This window comes from Triturus cristatus, chromosome 2_2 (assembly GCF_964204655.1).
Source record: "Triturus cristatus chromosome 2_2, aTriCri1.1, whole genome shotgun sequence".
Classification (NCBI taxonomy): domain Eukaryota; kingdom Metazoa; phylum Chordata; class Amphibia; order Caudata; family Salamandridae; genus Triturus; species Triturus cristatus.
Window position 1 is genome coordinate 1,251,690,163 of NC_140582.1, and position 16,904 is coordinate 1,251,707,066.

Genomic DNA, 16,904 nt, shown 5'->3' on the forward strand with positions numbered 1-16,904 from the left:
AAGCCACAACTACACCTCATCAGCCAGAGAGGGCAATTGCTGCTGGAGAATCCATGCTAGGGTCCCGTACCAGCCGTGCCTCTGCAAAGACAGAATGTGCGGGCTGTGCAGCCTCAGAAGCTCACCCTCGGGTATTCGAGCGCTATATAAAATATATTAACATAACATAACCTGCGAGATCCAGCGCACAGAGAAGAGGCAGCCTTGAGAGACGCTCGAACCGGTGGGGCGGAGAGACGAGAGACTTTCTCCCTAAAGTAAACCATTGGTAAGAACAAGTGACTGAGCTGCTGCTACAAGCCCCATGTGATAACGGTTAAAATCTGCACCTATGTCTAATTCATGCCTCTGACACCAGATCAGGGTCGGACAGGCCTGCAGGCAAACCAGGCAGAGCCGGACGGGCTGGTCAGACAGGTCAGGGCGTCAACCGGTTTCTTGGCTGTTTGTGGGCCTGTTTATGGTCAGTTGTGCTTTTTTTTTTACTGTTCTTTTGATTATATTAAAACAAACATTGACTGCAGAAAGCTCAAATCCATGCTGTCTTCCATACCTTGCAAAACACAGATGCAGCCTGTCTTCACGAGTTCAAACCTGTCACGATTTGCTAACATGGGCCACTTTGTTAGAGGATTGATTCACTAATGGGGTCACCTTGATTATAGCTCCAGGGCCTGAACTCTGTCCCAGTTAACCCTGCACCAGATATGGGAGACTGTAGTTACTCTGGTGGGGAGAGGATAGTGCGTGGGAGGTTGCCGTGCCTTCTGTAGAATGCAATCAGGCATACAACCCTGTAGCTGCTAAATTGTGTAGTATTTACATCAGTTGTATCATTAAAGTATTTTTTTTCTAAAGGGCTAACTTAATGTCCAGCCCTAAATGGGGTTTGCATTAATGATCATGTCTTTGGGGAGGATGTAGCGCTTAGAAGATGAATCATACTCAATGACACTGATTTGCAGAATTAATGGGCTTATGTAGTTTTTTTAGTACAACTGTGCGAATACTTTACATTTAAAAGCCCTGGGCTGGAGGTTGTCATTATTGTGTATGCTGGTTGACCATTGAGTTCAGTGTTCTAGCCCCTCTCACATACCTTCCTGAGTAGGCGTTGACTGCTTAACTTCACTAAAATGGGAAGCGATCCACCAGGGTTGAGCCCAGTAGCTCCAGTCTGCCATGTCTTGTTCAGTATCTACTGTAGCTTCCAGGTGGAGCTCGGCCACGTGTGGAGTGAAACCAGGGTGCAAGTTATCATTGGAGTCGTTCTCATGTTCCTCACAGTCAGCACATATTTTTTGATGTTCTCTAATCACAAACTTTCGCATTGCAAGCTTCAGTGTCAAAATCTCAAATGAAAGGTTTAATAAGATAAAAAACAAGAGATCTTCTCAAGACTCCCTCATTGGACGAGCAGTGAAAGGATCTGACAATGCGTTTGGAGGTAGTGCTTAAGGCCACTCCACTCGCTGGCTGAAGGTAAAATAACCTCGCTGATGTTGACGGGCTACTGATGTGACGCGACTCATGCACTGTCTTTAATGTCCTTAGCATTACCAGCGTGATGACAAGGATTCATTCTGCCACAGATCTACCGCCTGACAATATATGTCCTTTATGGCTGCTGGTTCTGGAGGATGTTTTGGTTGCCAAGTGACAGGATGTGGTGCATAGTTTAGTGGCCCTTGAAGTTGTTTTTATTTTATTTAAGCGTTTTATATAGTGCTGACAAGACCCGAGGGTATCGGAGCGCTTTTCATTAGTACATGTTCAACGGATAATGCATGCAACCAGAACACCTGAATAGAATCAAGATAATTCACAAGTGGAGCACAATGGAGTAAAAATAACAGGGAAGGTGTACTAAGAGAGCTAGGTATTGAGGTCATGTCTGGGGGGGCGATTGATGTCCGGCTTGTTGAGATGTTGGTTGAGGAGGAGATCCTTAGGAGGTGTCTTCCAAGTGTCCTCCCTTTACAGTATCCCCTACCCTTAGGTTTGACAAGTCAGGACCTTTGCAGATCATTCCAAGGACCAGTATTCCCTGTTTGTTCCAGGGTGGAGACCCTAAAACAACCCTTATTAGGTATGACTAAGCTGCTGAGCATTCAGGTCTCCTACATTTTCGCTTCCACTATCTGGTGGAGAGGTGCGAGGTGACTCCTCTTAGCATTAAATCTAAAATTATCCTAATGCAACAACAAACGTATCACTTCAACAAAAGTCTATGATGAATCATGGCTCCTGGAGTAACCAAACCATCACCAGAATTGAACACTTTATTGTGACAAAAATATAAACATTGACATTTTCATTGAAACCACATTCAAATTGTGAAATAAGTTCTAAAATACCCTGGTGACAGCCACGCGGCGGAGAGTTTCATGGACAGAAAGTCCGCTCTGTGCTTGTTCTACGAGTGTACAGCGGATTCCTTTGCCGGGTTGTCCAATCGATCCGTGGATGCAGGCTCCCTCCCTCTCAGCAAAGCATCATGCAAATTGTTTGGTATAAGGGCAGGAATCCAGTAGAGGATGGAAATCTGGGCAGCACTCCGACAAATCTTTCAAAGACACTTTGGAGGAGGTTAAGCAGATTCCCTCCAGGTTGAATGATGAACGCTCTCAGTCTTCTTCCACCATTGTCCCATTGGAGCTGAGAAGCCTCTTTCTCTCCACGGTGGTTGCAATTTGAGGCAAGAGGAGGTCGGTTTGATGCCTTCCTCTTACGTGGCTCAGTGAGCCAAAACCTTTACATATAGCACCATGAAAAGGGAGTCAAGAAGGGAGCAGCGTTATCTTGAGATATTTGAGTGGACCTTGGCCACAGCATGAACAAGGTATTTTGTGTGGTTTAGGCGCATTAAGGCTGTGTTCCATCCCAGGAGTGACTGCATGCTTGAGTGCACTGTACGTGCGTTCACTTCAACGATGATCAAGCCCTCATCACTCTGCTTTCTTAGTCTAGCATTCACTTAGCGTTAAGTGTCTTTAGAGATCTCGATCTTCTGAAAAGGATTTTTTTACCAGCTCTGACTTTTGCTATCCGTGGCTTGGGAAAGAAAACGATAAACACATAATCTGAGGAGTCCATGACTCAAAGTGGAGAATGGACTTAGGTAGCCTTGGTTAGAGATAGAGCAAGGGTACATGTGATTGGGATTAGAGCATGGACTTATGTGATCAAAAAATTGAGCATGGGTTCATGTAATTGTGATTAAGATAGAGCATGAGCCCATGTAAATGTGATTACAGATAGAGCATGGATTCATGTGATCGTGATTAGGGATCGAGCATGGATTTATGAGATCATAATTAGAGATAGAGCGTGGGTTTGTATGATCGTGATTAGAGATAGAGCATTGGCTCATGTGATCGTGATTAGAGATGGAGCATAGGTTAATGTGATCATGATTAGAGATAAAGCATGGGTTCGTGTGATCATGATTAGAGATAGAGCATGTGTCCATGTGATCATGACTAGAGATAGAGTATGGGTCTATGTGATCGTGATTAGCGATAGAGCATGGGTCCATGATATTTTGATTAGAGATAGAGCATAGGTTAAGGTGATCATGATTAGAGACAGAACTTCTTTTCACGTGATCATGATTAGAGGTAGAGCATGGGTCCATGTGATGTTGATTAGAGATTGAGCATGGATTCATATCATCATGATTAGAGATAGAGCATGAGTTCAAGTGATCATGATTAGAGATAGAGTCTGGGTCCATGTGCTTGTGATTAGAGGTAGCGCATGGATTCGTGTGATCATGATTAGAGATAGAGCATGTCTCGAGATAGACTGATCATGACTAGAGATAGAGTATGGGTCTATGTGATCGTGATTAGGGATAGAGCATGGATTTATGAGATCATAATTAGAGATAGATCGTGGGTTTGCATGATCGTGATTAGTGATAGAGCATGGGTCCATGTGATCATGATTACAGACAGAGCATGGGTTCGTGTGATTAGAGATAGAGTATGGGTCCATGTGCTTGTGATTAGAGCTAGCGCATGAGTTTGTGTGATCATGATTAGAGATAAAGCATGGGTTCATGTGATCATGATCAGAGATAGAGCATGGGTTCATGTGATCGTGATTAGCGATACAGCATGGGACCATGTGATCATGATTAGAGATAAAGCATGGGTTCATGTGATCATGATCAGAGATAGGGCATGGGCCCATGTGATCGTGATTAGCGATACAGCATGGGACCATGTGATCATAATTAGAGATAGAGCATGGATCTGTATTATCGCGATTAGAGATAGATCAGGATTTCATACGATCGTAATTAGATAGAACATAGGCCCAGGTGATCGTGACTGGAGCATGGACTTATGTGGCCACAGTTAGAGGGCGAGAATGGATTCATGTGATCACAATTAAAGACAGATCATGAAATAGTGCAATAATGATTAGAGACAGAGCATGGTTTCCTGTGATCACTATTAGAGAGAGAGAATATGGGTTAATGTGATCATGATTCGAGATAGAGCATGGACTTGTGTAATCAAGATTGTGGATAGAATTTGGGGATGTGATCACGATAACAGATAGAGCATGGACTTGGGACATCACGATTGGAGACAGAGTATGGCTTTGTGATATCATGATTAGAGAGAGAGCATGGGTCCATGTGATAATGATTAGAGATAGAGCATGTCTCAAGATAGACTGATCATGACTAGAGATAGAGTATGGCTTTGTGATATCATGATTAGAGAGAGAGCATGGGTCCATGTGATCATGATTAGAGATAGAGCATGGACTTGTGATATAATAAGAGACAGAGAATGGGTTCATGTGATGATGATTAGAGATAGAGCATGGGATCATGTGATCATGATTAGAGATAGAGCATGGGATCATGTGATCATGATTATCAATAGAGCATGTGATCATGTGATAATGATTAGAGATAGAGCATAGACTTGTGATATCACGGTAAGAGGTAGAGCATGGACTTGTGATATCACGATTACAGATAGACCATGGACTTGTGATATCATGATAAGAGGTAGAGCATGGATCTGTGATATCACGATTATAGATAGAGCATGGACTTGTGATATCATGATAAGAGGTAGAGCATGGATCTGTGATATCACGATTAGAGATAGAGCATGGTTTCATGTTATTGTGATTAGAGATAGAGCATGGACCTGTGTGATCATGATTAGGGATAGAGATGTGATCTTGATGAAGCATACCTTGGCTTTGGTGGATTGCACTAGAGATGGAACGGTGACTAGGTTAGGAAGCTTGGGGATGGAACATGGACTGAGTTGGTTCAAGCAAGAGATGGTTGGAGCAAAACTGTAAAGCTCTGGAGATAGAATAGCGCAGCTGACGGTTGAGACTACATGTTAGTAGAACCCCAAGGAATATGATAAGATCTAGATCACAGATCAAATTAAATGACAAGCAATGGAGCAGGTATCACTTGTCAGGATAGAAAGCAGAGTGTAGGCGCTAGTGTCAGGAAGCGCAATGGAACATGGGCTTTTGTGCAGTGCAAGAGTCTCCCTGAGGACCAGGACTCTGGTACCTGGGGTGGAGCACGGGGTCAAGCAGCAGAACCTAGAAACGCTTCCACCCACTCCACGTGCTCCACACTTTCGCCTCTTGGTGAGTAGCCGCCACTGACTATTGATGTGTCGTGCGTTGGCCTGTAGATGGCTGAAGGCTGCTGGATCAGGCCAATCTTTAGTGCCTGGGAAGGAGCCTGAGAAAGGAGTATGATGTGGGCAGGAGGATGTGTTCTGGATCAGAACTCAAGCCAAGAGTAAGGGAGGTCAGGGTTAAACGTTGTAGATGAACATAGACAATGTTGTTATACAATCTGGTTATTGAGCTGGCCTGGGTACTGTTCGAATCGCTTGTTTGCTTCTTCGCTGAAAGCGTCACCTGTGAAAGCAAAGTGAAAAGAAGAATCAAGTAGTGGCCACTTTAGGTTGTGCCCCACCAAGCTTTACCTGAGCTCACTCCCTACTTTACCTTATCAACCAAATGCCTGCCAATGCACCTCCGCCCTGACATGTATCATGAAAATACATGTACAGCTCTGCCAATGTACATCAGCGCTGACATGTACCATGAGGATAAATGAACTGCTTTGCTACTCCACCTTAGCCCTGACATGTACCATGAGCATACATGCACAGCTTTTCGAATGCACCTCATCCCTGACATGTACCATGAACATACTTACACAGCTCTACCAGTGCACCTTATCCCTGACATACCATGAGGAGAAATGAACAGCTCTGCAAGTGCACCTCAGCCCTGACATGTACCATCATATATGTACAGCTCTGTCAATGCACTTTAACCCTGACATGTGCCATCATACATGTACAGCTCTGCCAACGCACCTTAGCCCTGATATGTACCATCATACATGTACAGCTCTGCCAATGCACATTAGCCCTGATATGTACCATGAACATACATCCACAGCGCTGCCAGTTCACCTCAGTATTGACATGTACCATTAGGAAACATGCACTGCTCTGCCAATGTACTTCATCCCTGACATTTACCATGAATATACATGCACTGCTCTGCCAATGTACTTCATCACTGACATTTACCATGAACATACATGCACTGCTCTGCTAATGCACCGTATACCTGACATACCATGAACATACATGCCCAGCTCTGCCAGTGCACCTTATCCCTGACATACCATGAACATACAGGCACAGCTCTACCAGGGCACCTCAGCATTGACATGTACCATTAGGAAACATGCACTGCTCTGCCAATGTACTTCATCCCTGACATGTACCATGAACATACATGCACTGCTCTGCCAATGCACCGTATACCCGACATACCATGAACATACATGCCCAGCTCTGCCAGTGCACCTTATCCCCGACATACTATGAACATACAGGCACAGCTCTGACAGGGCACCTTAGCCCTGACATACCATGAACATACATGTACAGCTCTGCTAGTGCACCTCAGCCCTGACATGTACCATGAACATACATGCACAGCTCTGCCAGTGCACATTATCCCTGACATACCATGAATGTACACGCACAGGTCTGCCAGTACACATTATATCTGACATACCATGAACATACATGCACAGCTCTGCCAGTGCACATTATCCCTGACATACCATGAACATACATGCACATCTCTGCCAGTGCACATTATCCCTGAGATACCATGAACATAAATGCACAGCTCTGCCAGTGCACATTATCCCTGACATACCATGAATGTACACGCACAGGTCTGCCAGTGCACATTATCCCTGACATACCATGAATGTACATGCACAGCTCTGCCAGTGCACATTATCCCTGACATACCATGAATATACATGCACAGCTCTGCCAGTGCACATTATCCCTGATATGTACCATGAACATACATCCACAGCACTGCCAGTTCACCTTAGCATTGACATGTACCATTAGGAAACATGCACTGCTCTGCCAATGTACTTCATCCCTGACATTTACCATGAACATACGTGCACTGCTCTGCCAATGCACCGTATACCTGACATACCATGAACATACATGCACAGCCCTGCCAATGCACCAAATTCCTGATCAGCACTCATATATAACACCTGTTGATTGGTGCTGATTTCTACCACATGGTAACTATACACCACTGCCTGTATCCCTCATTGAGCTCTGGACCGCAGTCCTGACCTGTCGCTCTCATTGCTACTCCTGTTCTGTACCTCAGTCCTGACCACCTGCGACAGGTCATCGTTGCACTCCGAAATTCTGGGTGAGTGTAAACCGCAGGAGAAATATAAAAAGTTCAAGCAGGCCTCCTCTCAGCATCTCCACTCTTCTGAGAACTTGCAAGGACATCACTGCCAAGTTCCCGGTCCCCTGCTGAGGAGCGAATTCTGCAGCTTATTACGATGCAACCTGAGCTTCTGGGTCCATCAGCAACAGCACTAAAAACTGAGGGGCATATTTTCAAGACAGACGATAAAATTATCGCCGCTTTAGCGGCAGAAAACGGCCGCTACAACTGCGATAATGGGCTTGACAATATGCTCTATGGAGTTCCAATTGAAGCTCAGGTTAGACGTCCTTCACATCTAAAGCTAAAGCGGCGATAATGTTATCACCTGTCTTGATAACATGCCCCTGAGGTGTTTAAGGATGCCAGGCTTCGCATCGTTCTCACCTTACTGTGCCCCTTTGGTGCTCCTTTGTGCTCCACAGATGCATGGAGGCCTCCAGCCGGGATGCCACCGGCACGCCCACCCTCAGTGCCGACTATACCTTCTGTGCCCATTGTGGGTGCAGCTGCGACTCTGGAGCCAATCCCATGCCCAATGCTGCCAATGCTGGCAGATGACCTCGCGTCAATAGTTCTCTTTGATACCAAGCCGCATCAGTCCTGACCTTGAACGGAGCTGCATGCGGCTTCAGCTCCATCGTGCCTGGCCCCTGGTTCTTCTGATTCAGACAAGGCAATGCCTTTCACATGAGGCCGCCCTTCAGTACAATCGCAGCTCTTTGGGACAGAGTCTGATCAGAGCCAACCTGCATTTGTTGATGATGGTGATGACAGCGATGCTGGAGGGATTTTTCCCCACAACAAGATGAGGAAACTTTCTATGTGGAGTAAGAGGAGGCCAGTGGTCCAGGCGTGTCCCCTGACACAGGGCTGGGTGTCTCCCCCCTGTCCTGCTGTGGAAGTTTGTTCCTTCGTCACAGTTATTAGAAGGGCGCCCAAAGTCCTGGTTCTGTACGTACTGTCTGTCGAAGCGAAAACTAACATGCTCACAGAGGTCCTACAAGCTGGATACTTTGTCACAGAACCTCTGTCACCTTTTAATGAGGCGCTGACTGACACCCTTAGAGCCACCCATGCAAACCTCTGTTCGTGCCACCAGTGAATAGACAAGTGGCACATCAGCATAAGCCAGCCCCTGGTGATCCTGCCTTCCTTGTGCAGCGCTCGACATCAACGAGCCTTGCGGGAAAAGCCTCCACTAGCAGAGTCAATCCCGATACTTCAACTACGCTCCTGCCGGCTCGGAAATTGAAGAGGATGGATGGGGTTGGAGGTTGGCGGCATCCAATCAGCTTTCAGGGGACCATTTGTCTATTTTGCGACAGAAGGTCCAGGCTCCTTTGGATAAAGGAACCATAAGGAGGGTCTGGTGATCAGATGGTACTCCAATTACTTCTTGGTGCCAAATAAGGGCAGAGGCCTTTGTCCTGGATTAGATCTTCACCCGCTCACTTTCTTCTTGGAAAAGAGCAAATTTCAGATGCTCACAAGGGCCCAGGTTGGATCTGCCCTGAGTCCTGAAGACTGGAGGGGAGCACTGGATCTGGAGGATGCCTATTTTTCACATTGCAGTCCCGCAGGCGTTACCTTAGTTCAAGGTGGGTCAGAAGCATTTTCAGTTTTCCATACTTACCTTTGGCTTAGCCAATGTTCCTGTGGTGTTCATGAAAGTGACAGCTGTGGTCGCAGCAAAGCTTCGGAGACTGGGGATGGCAGTTTCCCCCTACCTCAATGACTGGTTGTTGAAGGCAGTCAGTGGTAGATCACTTGCAGATGACTGTGAACCTCGTTTGGAGTTCTCAATCCACTTGCTGAGTCATAGATGACTCTTTCACAAAGGGTTCCGTTCATTGGAGCCATTCTAGATATGGTGCAATTTCAAGCCTTCTTCCGAATCAACGAGTCCAGGACATTTGGGCGATGATCCCAATGATTCCGCCCTAGCCCTGGGTGTCAGTGAAAGAGGCTCTGAGGCTTCTTGGCCTCTTTTCCACCTTTATCCTGCTGGCGGACTACACCACATGGGACACGTGGGCTCGGCACTGCTATCTGAAGTCTCAGTGGAATCAGCATCGCGGGAACCTGGCAGATTCCATCCATGTTTTGGAGGAGAGTATAAAAGACCTGCAGTGGTGGCTGCTCGACCACAATTGGACCACTGGCAGACCCCTCTCGCTACCCCACCCAGAGATGATAGTCGTGACAGGCGCATCACTGCTCCATCAATCAATCAGCATTTGTAGAGTGCAGCATTGTCAACCCTAGGGGTATATGTTGGTTTGGGGAGTCATCAGGGAGAGGTGGAGATCAGCAGATTCTGGTCTTCGGCAGAGCTCTGCCTCCACATCAATCTGTTGGAGATGCGGGCCATTCGATCAGTGCTGAAGGCTTTCCTACTATCCTTAATACTGAAGCTCGTCCATGTGCCCACGGACAACACCACTGCCATGTGATACTGCAACAAGCAGGGCAGAGTGGGGTCCTGGGTCCTCTGCCAGGAGGCCTTGCATCTTTGGAACTGGTCAGCTGGGAATCTCTCTGGCTGTGAACCACCTGATGGGATCTAGAAATGCCAAGGCAGACAAATTCAGTCAGCGACACCTAGAGGATTACGAATGGCAGCTACACTCGGCGAGACTCAGGGTGTCTCCCAGCAATTGGGAGACCCTGGCTCAATCTCTTCGCCATCACCAAGAATGCTCAGTGTAAACTCTTTTGCATGCTTGAGTTCCAGAGAAGTGCTGCGACAACAAATGATGGACGGAATGCTGAATGATTCAAACATTCTACCTCAGTCAAGAGATCTGGGCTAAATCCATCATTCTTTTGCTCAGTACGCCACCCCAGTTTGGACCCAGCCAAATGCAAATCAGTCTTGACCCTGCTAATCATGGGAACAGTCCAGCCCGAAATGCCAAGTTCCGGGAAAGGTACGTTCTGGAGACGCCTTCCACCTAGAATGGAGCACGGGATTCCTGTATGCCTTCCCTCCTCTGTCTCACCGGCCCAGAGTTCTGAAAAAAAATCAGGAATGATCGGACCCAAGTCATACTAGTGGCTCAGTATTGGTCCAGGAGAGTGTGGTACCCAGAATTCTGGGCCATGTACATCTGTCTTCTGATCAGGTTGCCACTTCAGGAAGAACATAGGCTGCATGGGTCCCGCATTGGGGCCAAGCAATCTACACCTCCATGCTTGGGGATTTAGAAGCAGCAGTTGACTGCCTTCGACCTCCCTCCTGAAGTAGTTGGTGTCATTCTAGCCACCAGGCGTACATCTACAAAATCTGTTTAGACTGAGCGGTGGGATAAGTTTGTGCCCTGCTGTAATTCTTACCATATGGGCCCATTACTCGAAGAATTGCCCGATGCTCTGCTTTTGTGCTGTCTGTAGCCCAGCAGGTACTTGCCATGGGCATCCTTAAAGGGTATTTGTTGGCCCTTTCAGCTTTTCATGCTTACAGATAAAATCACCTGTTGTGATGTCTTTACCTAAAGGTCTGGTTCATGTTTTCCCACCCAAACCTTTTGTAATGCCACAGTGGGACCTTCATTTGGATTCCATGGCTCTTGTATGCGCCTCTTTTAGCGGATGCAAAGCTGGGCTTTGTCCCTTTTGACTCTCAGAACAGTTCTTCTTGTAACAGAAACTGCAGCTCGTCACGTGAGTGATCTACAAGCTTGTCCGTTCATCCACCATACACCTCCTTCTTTCTGGACGAGTTACAGACTAACACGAGATTTCGACAGAAGATTGTGATGCTTTTTCATGTCGAACAATCCCTCATCCATTTGGCATTTTTATCTCGACTTTACCCGTCCAAAGAGGAGGGTAAACCTTCATTGTCTGGAACCAAAAGACCCTTACACTTTACACTGAGGGTCATCGTACCGAGGGTCATCGAGCAGATGATCAGCTCTTTGTGGGGGTCGCTGGGGCAAAGAAGGCTAAGGCGAGTGCAGAAAAGGGCCAAATCAAGGTGGATAGTCCTCTGTATCAAGATCTGCTACGTGTTGGCTAAGAAGCGGCCCCTGGAGGGTCCGAGGGCTCGTTCACCCAGAGCCAAGATGAATTCCAATGTGTGCTCATGTAGAGTGCCTGTTCTGGACATTTGTCTGGTGTCAGTGTGTGTATCAGTGCACACATTCACGAAGCACTACTGCCTTGACAGCCAGGTTCGGAGGATGGGGCACTTTGACCGCTCCGTTCTGCTGGCCTTTTTTGTTTGAGCCGTTCCACAGACGCACCACCTTAGAATGAATGGCTTTGGTATCTATTCACAAGCAGAGGAATCTGCCGTTAGTAATAACGATCTGAAGAACAATGCACTGACCTTGGGTAACGCTCTTTCTGGTGGATACTCTAACTGCAGATTCCTCTCCGCCTCCTAGTTCTGTGGAGTGGACTCTTTTAGCCTCTAAATCTGCACCCTCACATCTGATTGTTTGTTGAGATCAGCATCTGAGCGCGTGGACAGGGTCAAGAAAGAAACTGAAATCCGTGCGCAGGGGCGGTGCTTATATGTGGCTCCGGCGGTGCTTCCGGGGTGGGCGGAGTTGATGTGGAGCTGCACGACGCCACCTACTGGTGCGCAGGAGCAATGCTGAAAACAATCTCCAGGTCCAGTCTGGCACCTGCAGGGTATTCACACGGGGAGGACTCCGTGGGTAAATAAAGTATCCGCCCTACAGAGTGTTACCGAAAGGTAAGTAAATTTTTTGTCCCTCTTATTGCTACTCATGTTCTGCACCTCAGTCCTAACTTTTCAACTCATCGCTACGCCTGTACTGTACCTTTGTCCTGACATGTCACATCAGTTGCCACTCAAGTTCAGTACAATCAACAGCTCTGCCAATGCACCTCAACTTCTGACCGGCAGGACTGAGACATTCGCCTCTGCAGGTGCATTATAAGGGTGTTGTGCAAAGGCATGTTTGTTGTGTACTGCTGGGACACATGCCTGGCACTGCAGTTTCATGTCTTGTAGTGGTGGGACTCACACGCAGATCTTCTAGTACTGAGAGCTCTTCGAGTGTGCCAAGCCCCGGAGAACCTTCAATGGTCAGAGACAGAAGACCAAACCCTACCGAAATGCCTGTGCTTGAGGCTAGAATCCTAGTTTTATATGGGCCCGCATCGTATGGATAATTAATGCCTCCACAGTTATTTACATCCCTCGGGTCTTTTGATAAAGGCATCCCTGTTCCCTTGAGTACGTCAACTGGACCAGGAGTGAACGTTTCTCCCTCCTTGGAATACATCTGTGGAGACTTTCCAGACACCACTAGGCTTCTCTGTTCCCACCAGGGCTACTGAAAGACCCTAAAAACTCAATGATTCTCTAAGTCTTCCTCTCTCATGGCCATTCCCAGCTTTAGAACTTCACAATATACAGGATTGCAGCGTAAAGTGTACTATACAGATGTACTAATCAGTGATGCATCAGGGTCATCGCTTGACCTCTCACCCTGCCCAGAAGTCCCCACCCCCCTCGTCCAGTTACCTATGTGGCAGTTGTGCACCCAGATGCGGTGCCCGTCGTATTTGCAGTTGCACTTCATGGCGTTGTTGGTAAAGTCGCTCTCGGCCACCTCAAAGTTGGGGTTGATGACAACCTGTGGACCAGAAGAAGGAGGGTTTGTGAAGGCGAGCATCAAAAATTGGGGTGTCATTCACACGTGAATCCAGGGGCCGCTGCACAGTGGGCTTTTCTGGCGCAGCGCAGACCCAAGAATCCGTTTTTATGTGTCTGCAGGGCGTTTAACCTGATAGTAGTGCTTTATTTTCAGATATTACACATCGGCAACAGTGAGCAAGGTTTGCAACTTTCTGTTTCCCTTGTGTTGTCTGAAAATAGAACAGTAACTGTGAGGAATACTGGGCTGAATGACTTCACTTTACACACTGCAGATGCATAAAATAGACACTCGGCTATATCATACTGTGGCCCCAAGTGCATCAAACAGGCACTCGGCTCTGCACTGTGATAGCGCAATCCATCATCCTGTGGCCCCAGGAGCATAAAAGAGGCACTTGGCTCTCCACCCTGTCAGCGCAGACCATCATTCTTTGGCCCCAGGTGCATCAAACAGGCACACGGCTCCGCACTATTCTAGCACAGCCCATCAACCTATGGCCCCAGGTGAATAAAACAGGCACTCTGCTCTGTGCTGTGATAGCGCAGCCCATCATCCTATGGTCTAAGGTGCATAACACAGACACTCGGCTACGCTCTGTGTTAGCGCAGCCCATCCTGTGGCCACAGATGCATAAAACAGGCACTCGGCTCTGTGCTGTGCCAGCGCAGCCCATCATCCTATGGTCTAAGGTGCATAACACAGACACTCGGCTACGCTCTGTGTTAGCGCAGCCCATCATCCTATGGCCGCAGTTGCATAAAACAGGCATTCGGCTCTGCACTGTGCTAGCACAGCCCATCATCCTATGGCCCCAGGTGTATAAAACAGGCACTCAGCTCTGTGCTGTGATAGCACAGCCCATCATCCTAAGGCCCCAGGTGCATAAAACAGTCACTTGGCTCTGTGCTGTGCCAGCGCAACCCATCATCCTGTGGCCACAGGTGTATAAAACAAGCATTCAGCTCTGTGTTCTGATAGCGCAAACCATCATGCTATGGCCCCAGGTGAATAAAACAGGCACTCGGCTCTGCACTGTGTCAGCGCAGCCCATCATTCTTTGTCCCCGGGTGCATAAAACAGGCACTCGGCTCTGCACTGTGGCAGCGCAGCCCATCATTCTTTGACCCCGGGTGCAAAGAACAGCCACTCGGCTCCGCGCTGTGCCAGCGCAGCCCATCATCCTATGGCCCCAGGTGCAAAAAACAGACACTCAGGTCTGCACTGTGACAGTGCAGCTCATCATTCTATGGCCCCAGGTGCATAAAACAGGCACTTGACTCGTGATACAACCTCAAATGCATAAAACAAGTGCTCAGCTCTGTGCTGCACCAGAGAAGCCTATCATGATATGATCCCCAGGTGCAAAAAGCAGTCAATCATCTCTGTGCCAGTGCAGCCCACCAGGATTCACCACAAGCACAAACAAGCATTTGCAATACAATAGGTCTCGCAATTACGTGAGTTTGAGCTATTGGCATTGTAAATAACAATGTATGTGTTGTGCTTTAAAACATAAATAAAAGGCTTTGTCATTTACAATGCCAATATCTTAAACTCGCGTAAATGCGAGACCTACTGCATTGCAAATGCTTGTTCTACTTCATCCCCCAGTGTTGGTAAACCCAAAAGGTGGGGCTTTAATGTGCCAAACATTTGTTCTTGCAATGCGTGCAAATTGCAGTTTTGCATGCCTATATTTGTATACATTATCACATTAAAAGCAGAATGCTGTCGTCAATGCTTTTTTTAAATCTCGCAGCACTCTGTATGTTTGGATTTTAGAACACGTACTTAAAATATTTAAAAAGGAACTACAACTCCAGGAATACAACATGCAGTTGTCTAAACATCCAGAACTGGCTCAAGTTATCATGGGGCCACTCTGCAGCTCAGCGCGCATGCTCACCCACACACAAAAACGTTGTTCCTATGCCTAGCACAAGCTCTCACCTCACACGCCATACACCCCTCGTCTACACATCAAACAGATTCGCGCCTCTGGCTGCCCCTCCTGCAGCGCACAGTCTTTCGCACGCTATCGCCACAGGCACATTGCTCCCAGAGATTCACCACATGGTGCCGCCCCCACCCCCCCTCCTCGCGCACACATCCTCTCTCTCTATTGCATTGCAAATGCATGTTAAGAAAGAGCAGATTATGGCAATTGATTCATTTTTCAAGCCTAGCTCTAGGCGTAGTTGGGCCTGCAATGTATAGTTTGGCGATTTGTATACAGCCCGATATGTTTAGCAATAAGCAGGCCGAGCAGCGTTGCCACCTTTGTTCCTACCAATAGTTCGTAGCTATAAAAGATAGATGAGAGTAGCTTTCCTGCTATGGCCTTGAGGAGAGGCTCCAACATTTATTCTTGTAAGGATTTCGACAGGGTGTTACAGCCAAAAGTTAGGGAGGTAGCTTTTTGGATTTCATTTTATCCATGTTGTGCAGAGAAAGTACCTCTTTTGTCGAAAGATATCCAGAAGTATTTGTATTTTGGTTCGACTGGTTATTTGATCCCTTCTTACCTTCTAGGCACCAGGTCTTTTAGTTTTCTTGCTGAACTTCACCACTTTGGTTTTTTTAAAAATATTTTCTAGTTTGTGCCACTCAGTGAAGATTGAGAGGGCGTCTAGGAGCCGTTGTAGGCTTGCAGGGGTCATAGCCAACAAACTTAGGTCACCTGCATATAACATGTGAGTAAGGCGGTGGTCTTGTTTGGAGGTCTCCTATTAATTCTCTTAGGGGCATATTATTAAGAAACGGCGTTAAAATTATCGCCGTTTTAGCGGCAGAAAACTGCCGCTAAAGCGGCGATAATGGGCTTGATAATACGCCCTTGAGAATTCCCATAGAAGCCCATGTTCTGGTGTCAACATGGGCTTCTATTGGAATTCTCTGCGGCATATTATCAAGCCCTTTATCGCCGCTTTAGCGGCAGGTCTGCCGCTAAAGCGGCGATAATGTTAACACCGTGCTTGATAATATGCCCCTCAGTTTTTCGGCGCACGTGGTTTTACCTCATACTTCTGAGTTTCATAGGTCAGGATGAGAAATAGGATGCAGGTTTGGTTTTATGGTATGCAGGTTTGGTTTTATCCCATGTTTTCCACCGCTACGATCCAAGCTGTTTCCCCCGCATTTTTCTCGTAGTAATGCCTGGTTGAATTTGCAAGTAGGTAAAACCCAGACAAAATAGTCTGTTTGTGTCGGACTCAGGATTGACAATCATAGAATCTCTTGGAAACTTAGAAAGAGGAGCAATTTGTCTGTGACCATGGCACTGGGTGAAACCATTCAACATTTCCGGTTTTATTCCACTGAGAGATGGGCTGCAGCCATAGTTTGTCCTACTTAATTATTTTACAACCTCGTCAGTCACGAAGTCCACTCCTAATCGACTCTTCGCTTTGGGCTGCCGTCAGCATTTTATAATCTTCAAATGTGGTCATGCGCCAT

At 47.1% G+C, this 16,904-nt stretch overlaps 1 protein-coding gene across 7 annotated transcripts in view; it reads right to left on the reverse strand.

The window, feature by feature from the left end:
- Nucleotides 1-2,268: 2,268 nt before the first annotated feature.
- Nucleotides 2,269-16,904, reverse strand: part of LOXL3 (lysyl oxidase like 3) — a 584,553-nt gene continuing 569,917 nt past the window's right edge. For all 7 annotated transcript variants that reach the window (XM_085642975.1, XM_085642974.1, XM_085642976.1 and 4 more), the window contains 2 exons: nt 13,313-13,424; nt 2,269-5,922 (listed from right to left, as the gene is read on the reverse strand). In XM_085642975.1, the coding sequence (XP_085499101.1) occupies nt 5,849-5,922; nt 13,313-13,424 (186 nt within the window). In that variant the 3' untranslated portion in view covers nt 2,269-5,848. The remainder of the gene's footprint in view (nt 5,923-13,312; nt 13,425-16,904) is intronic.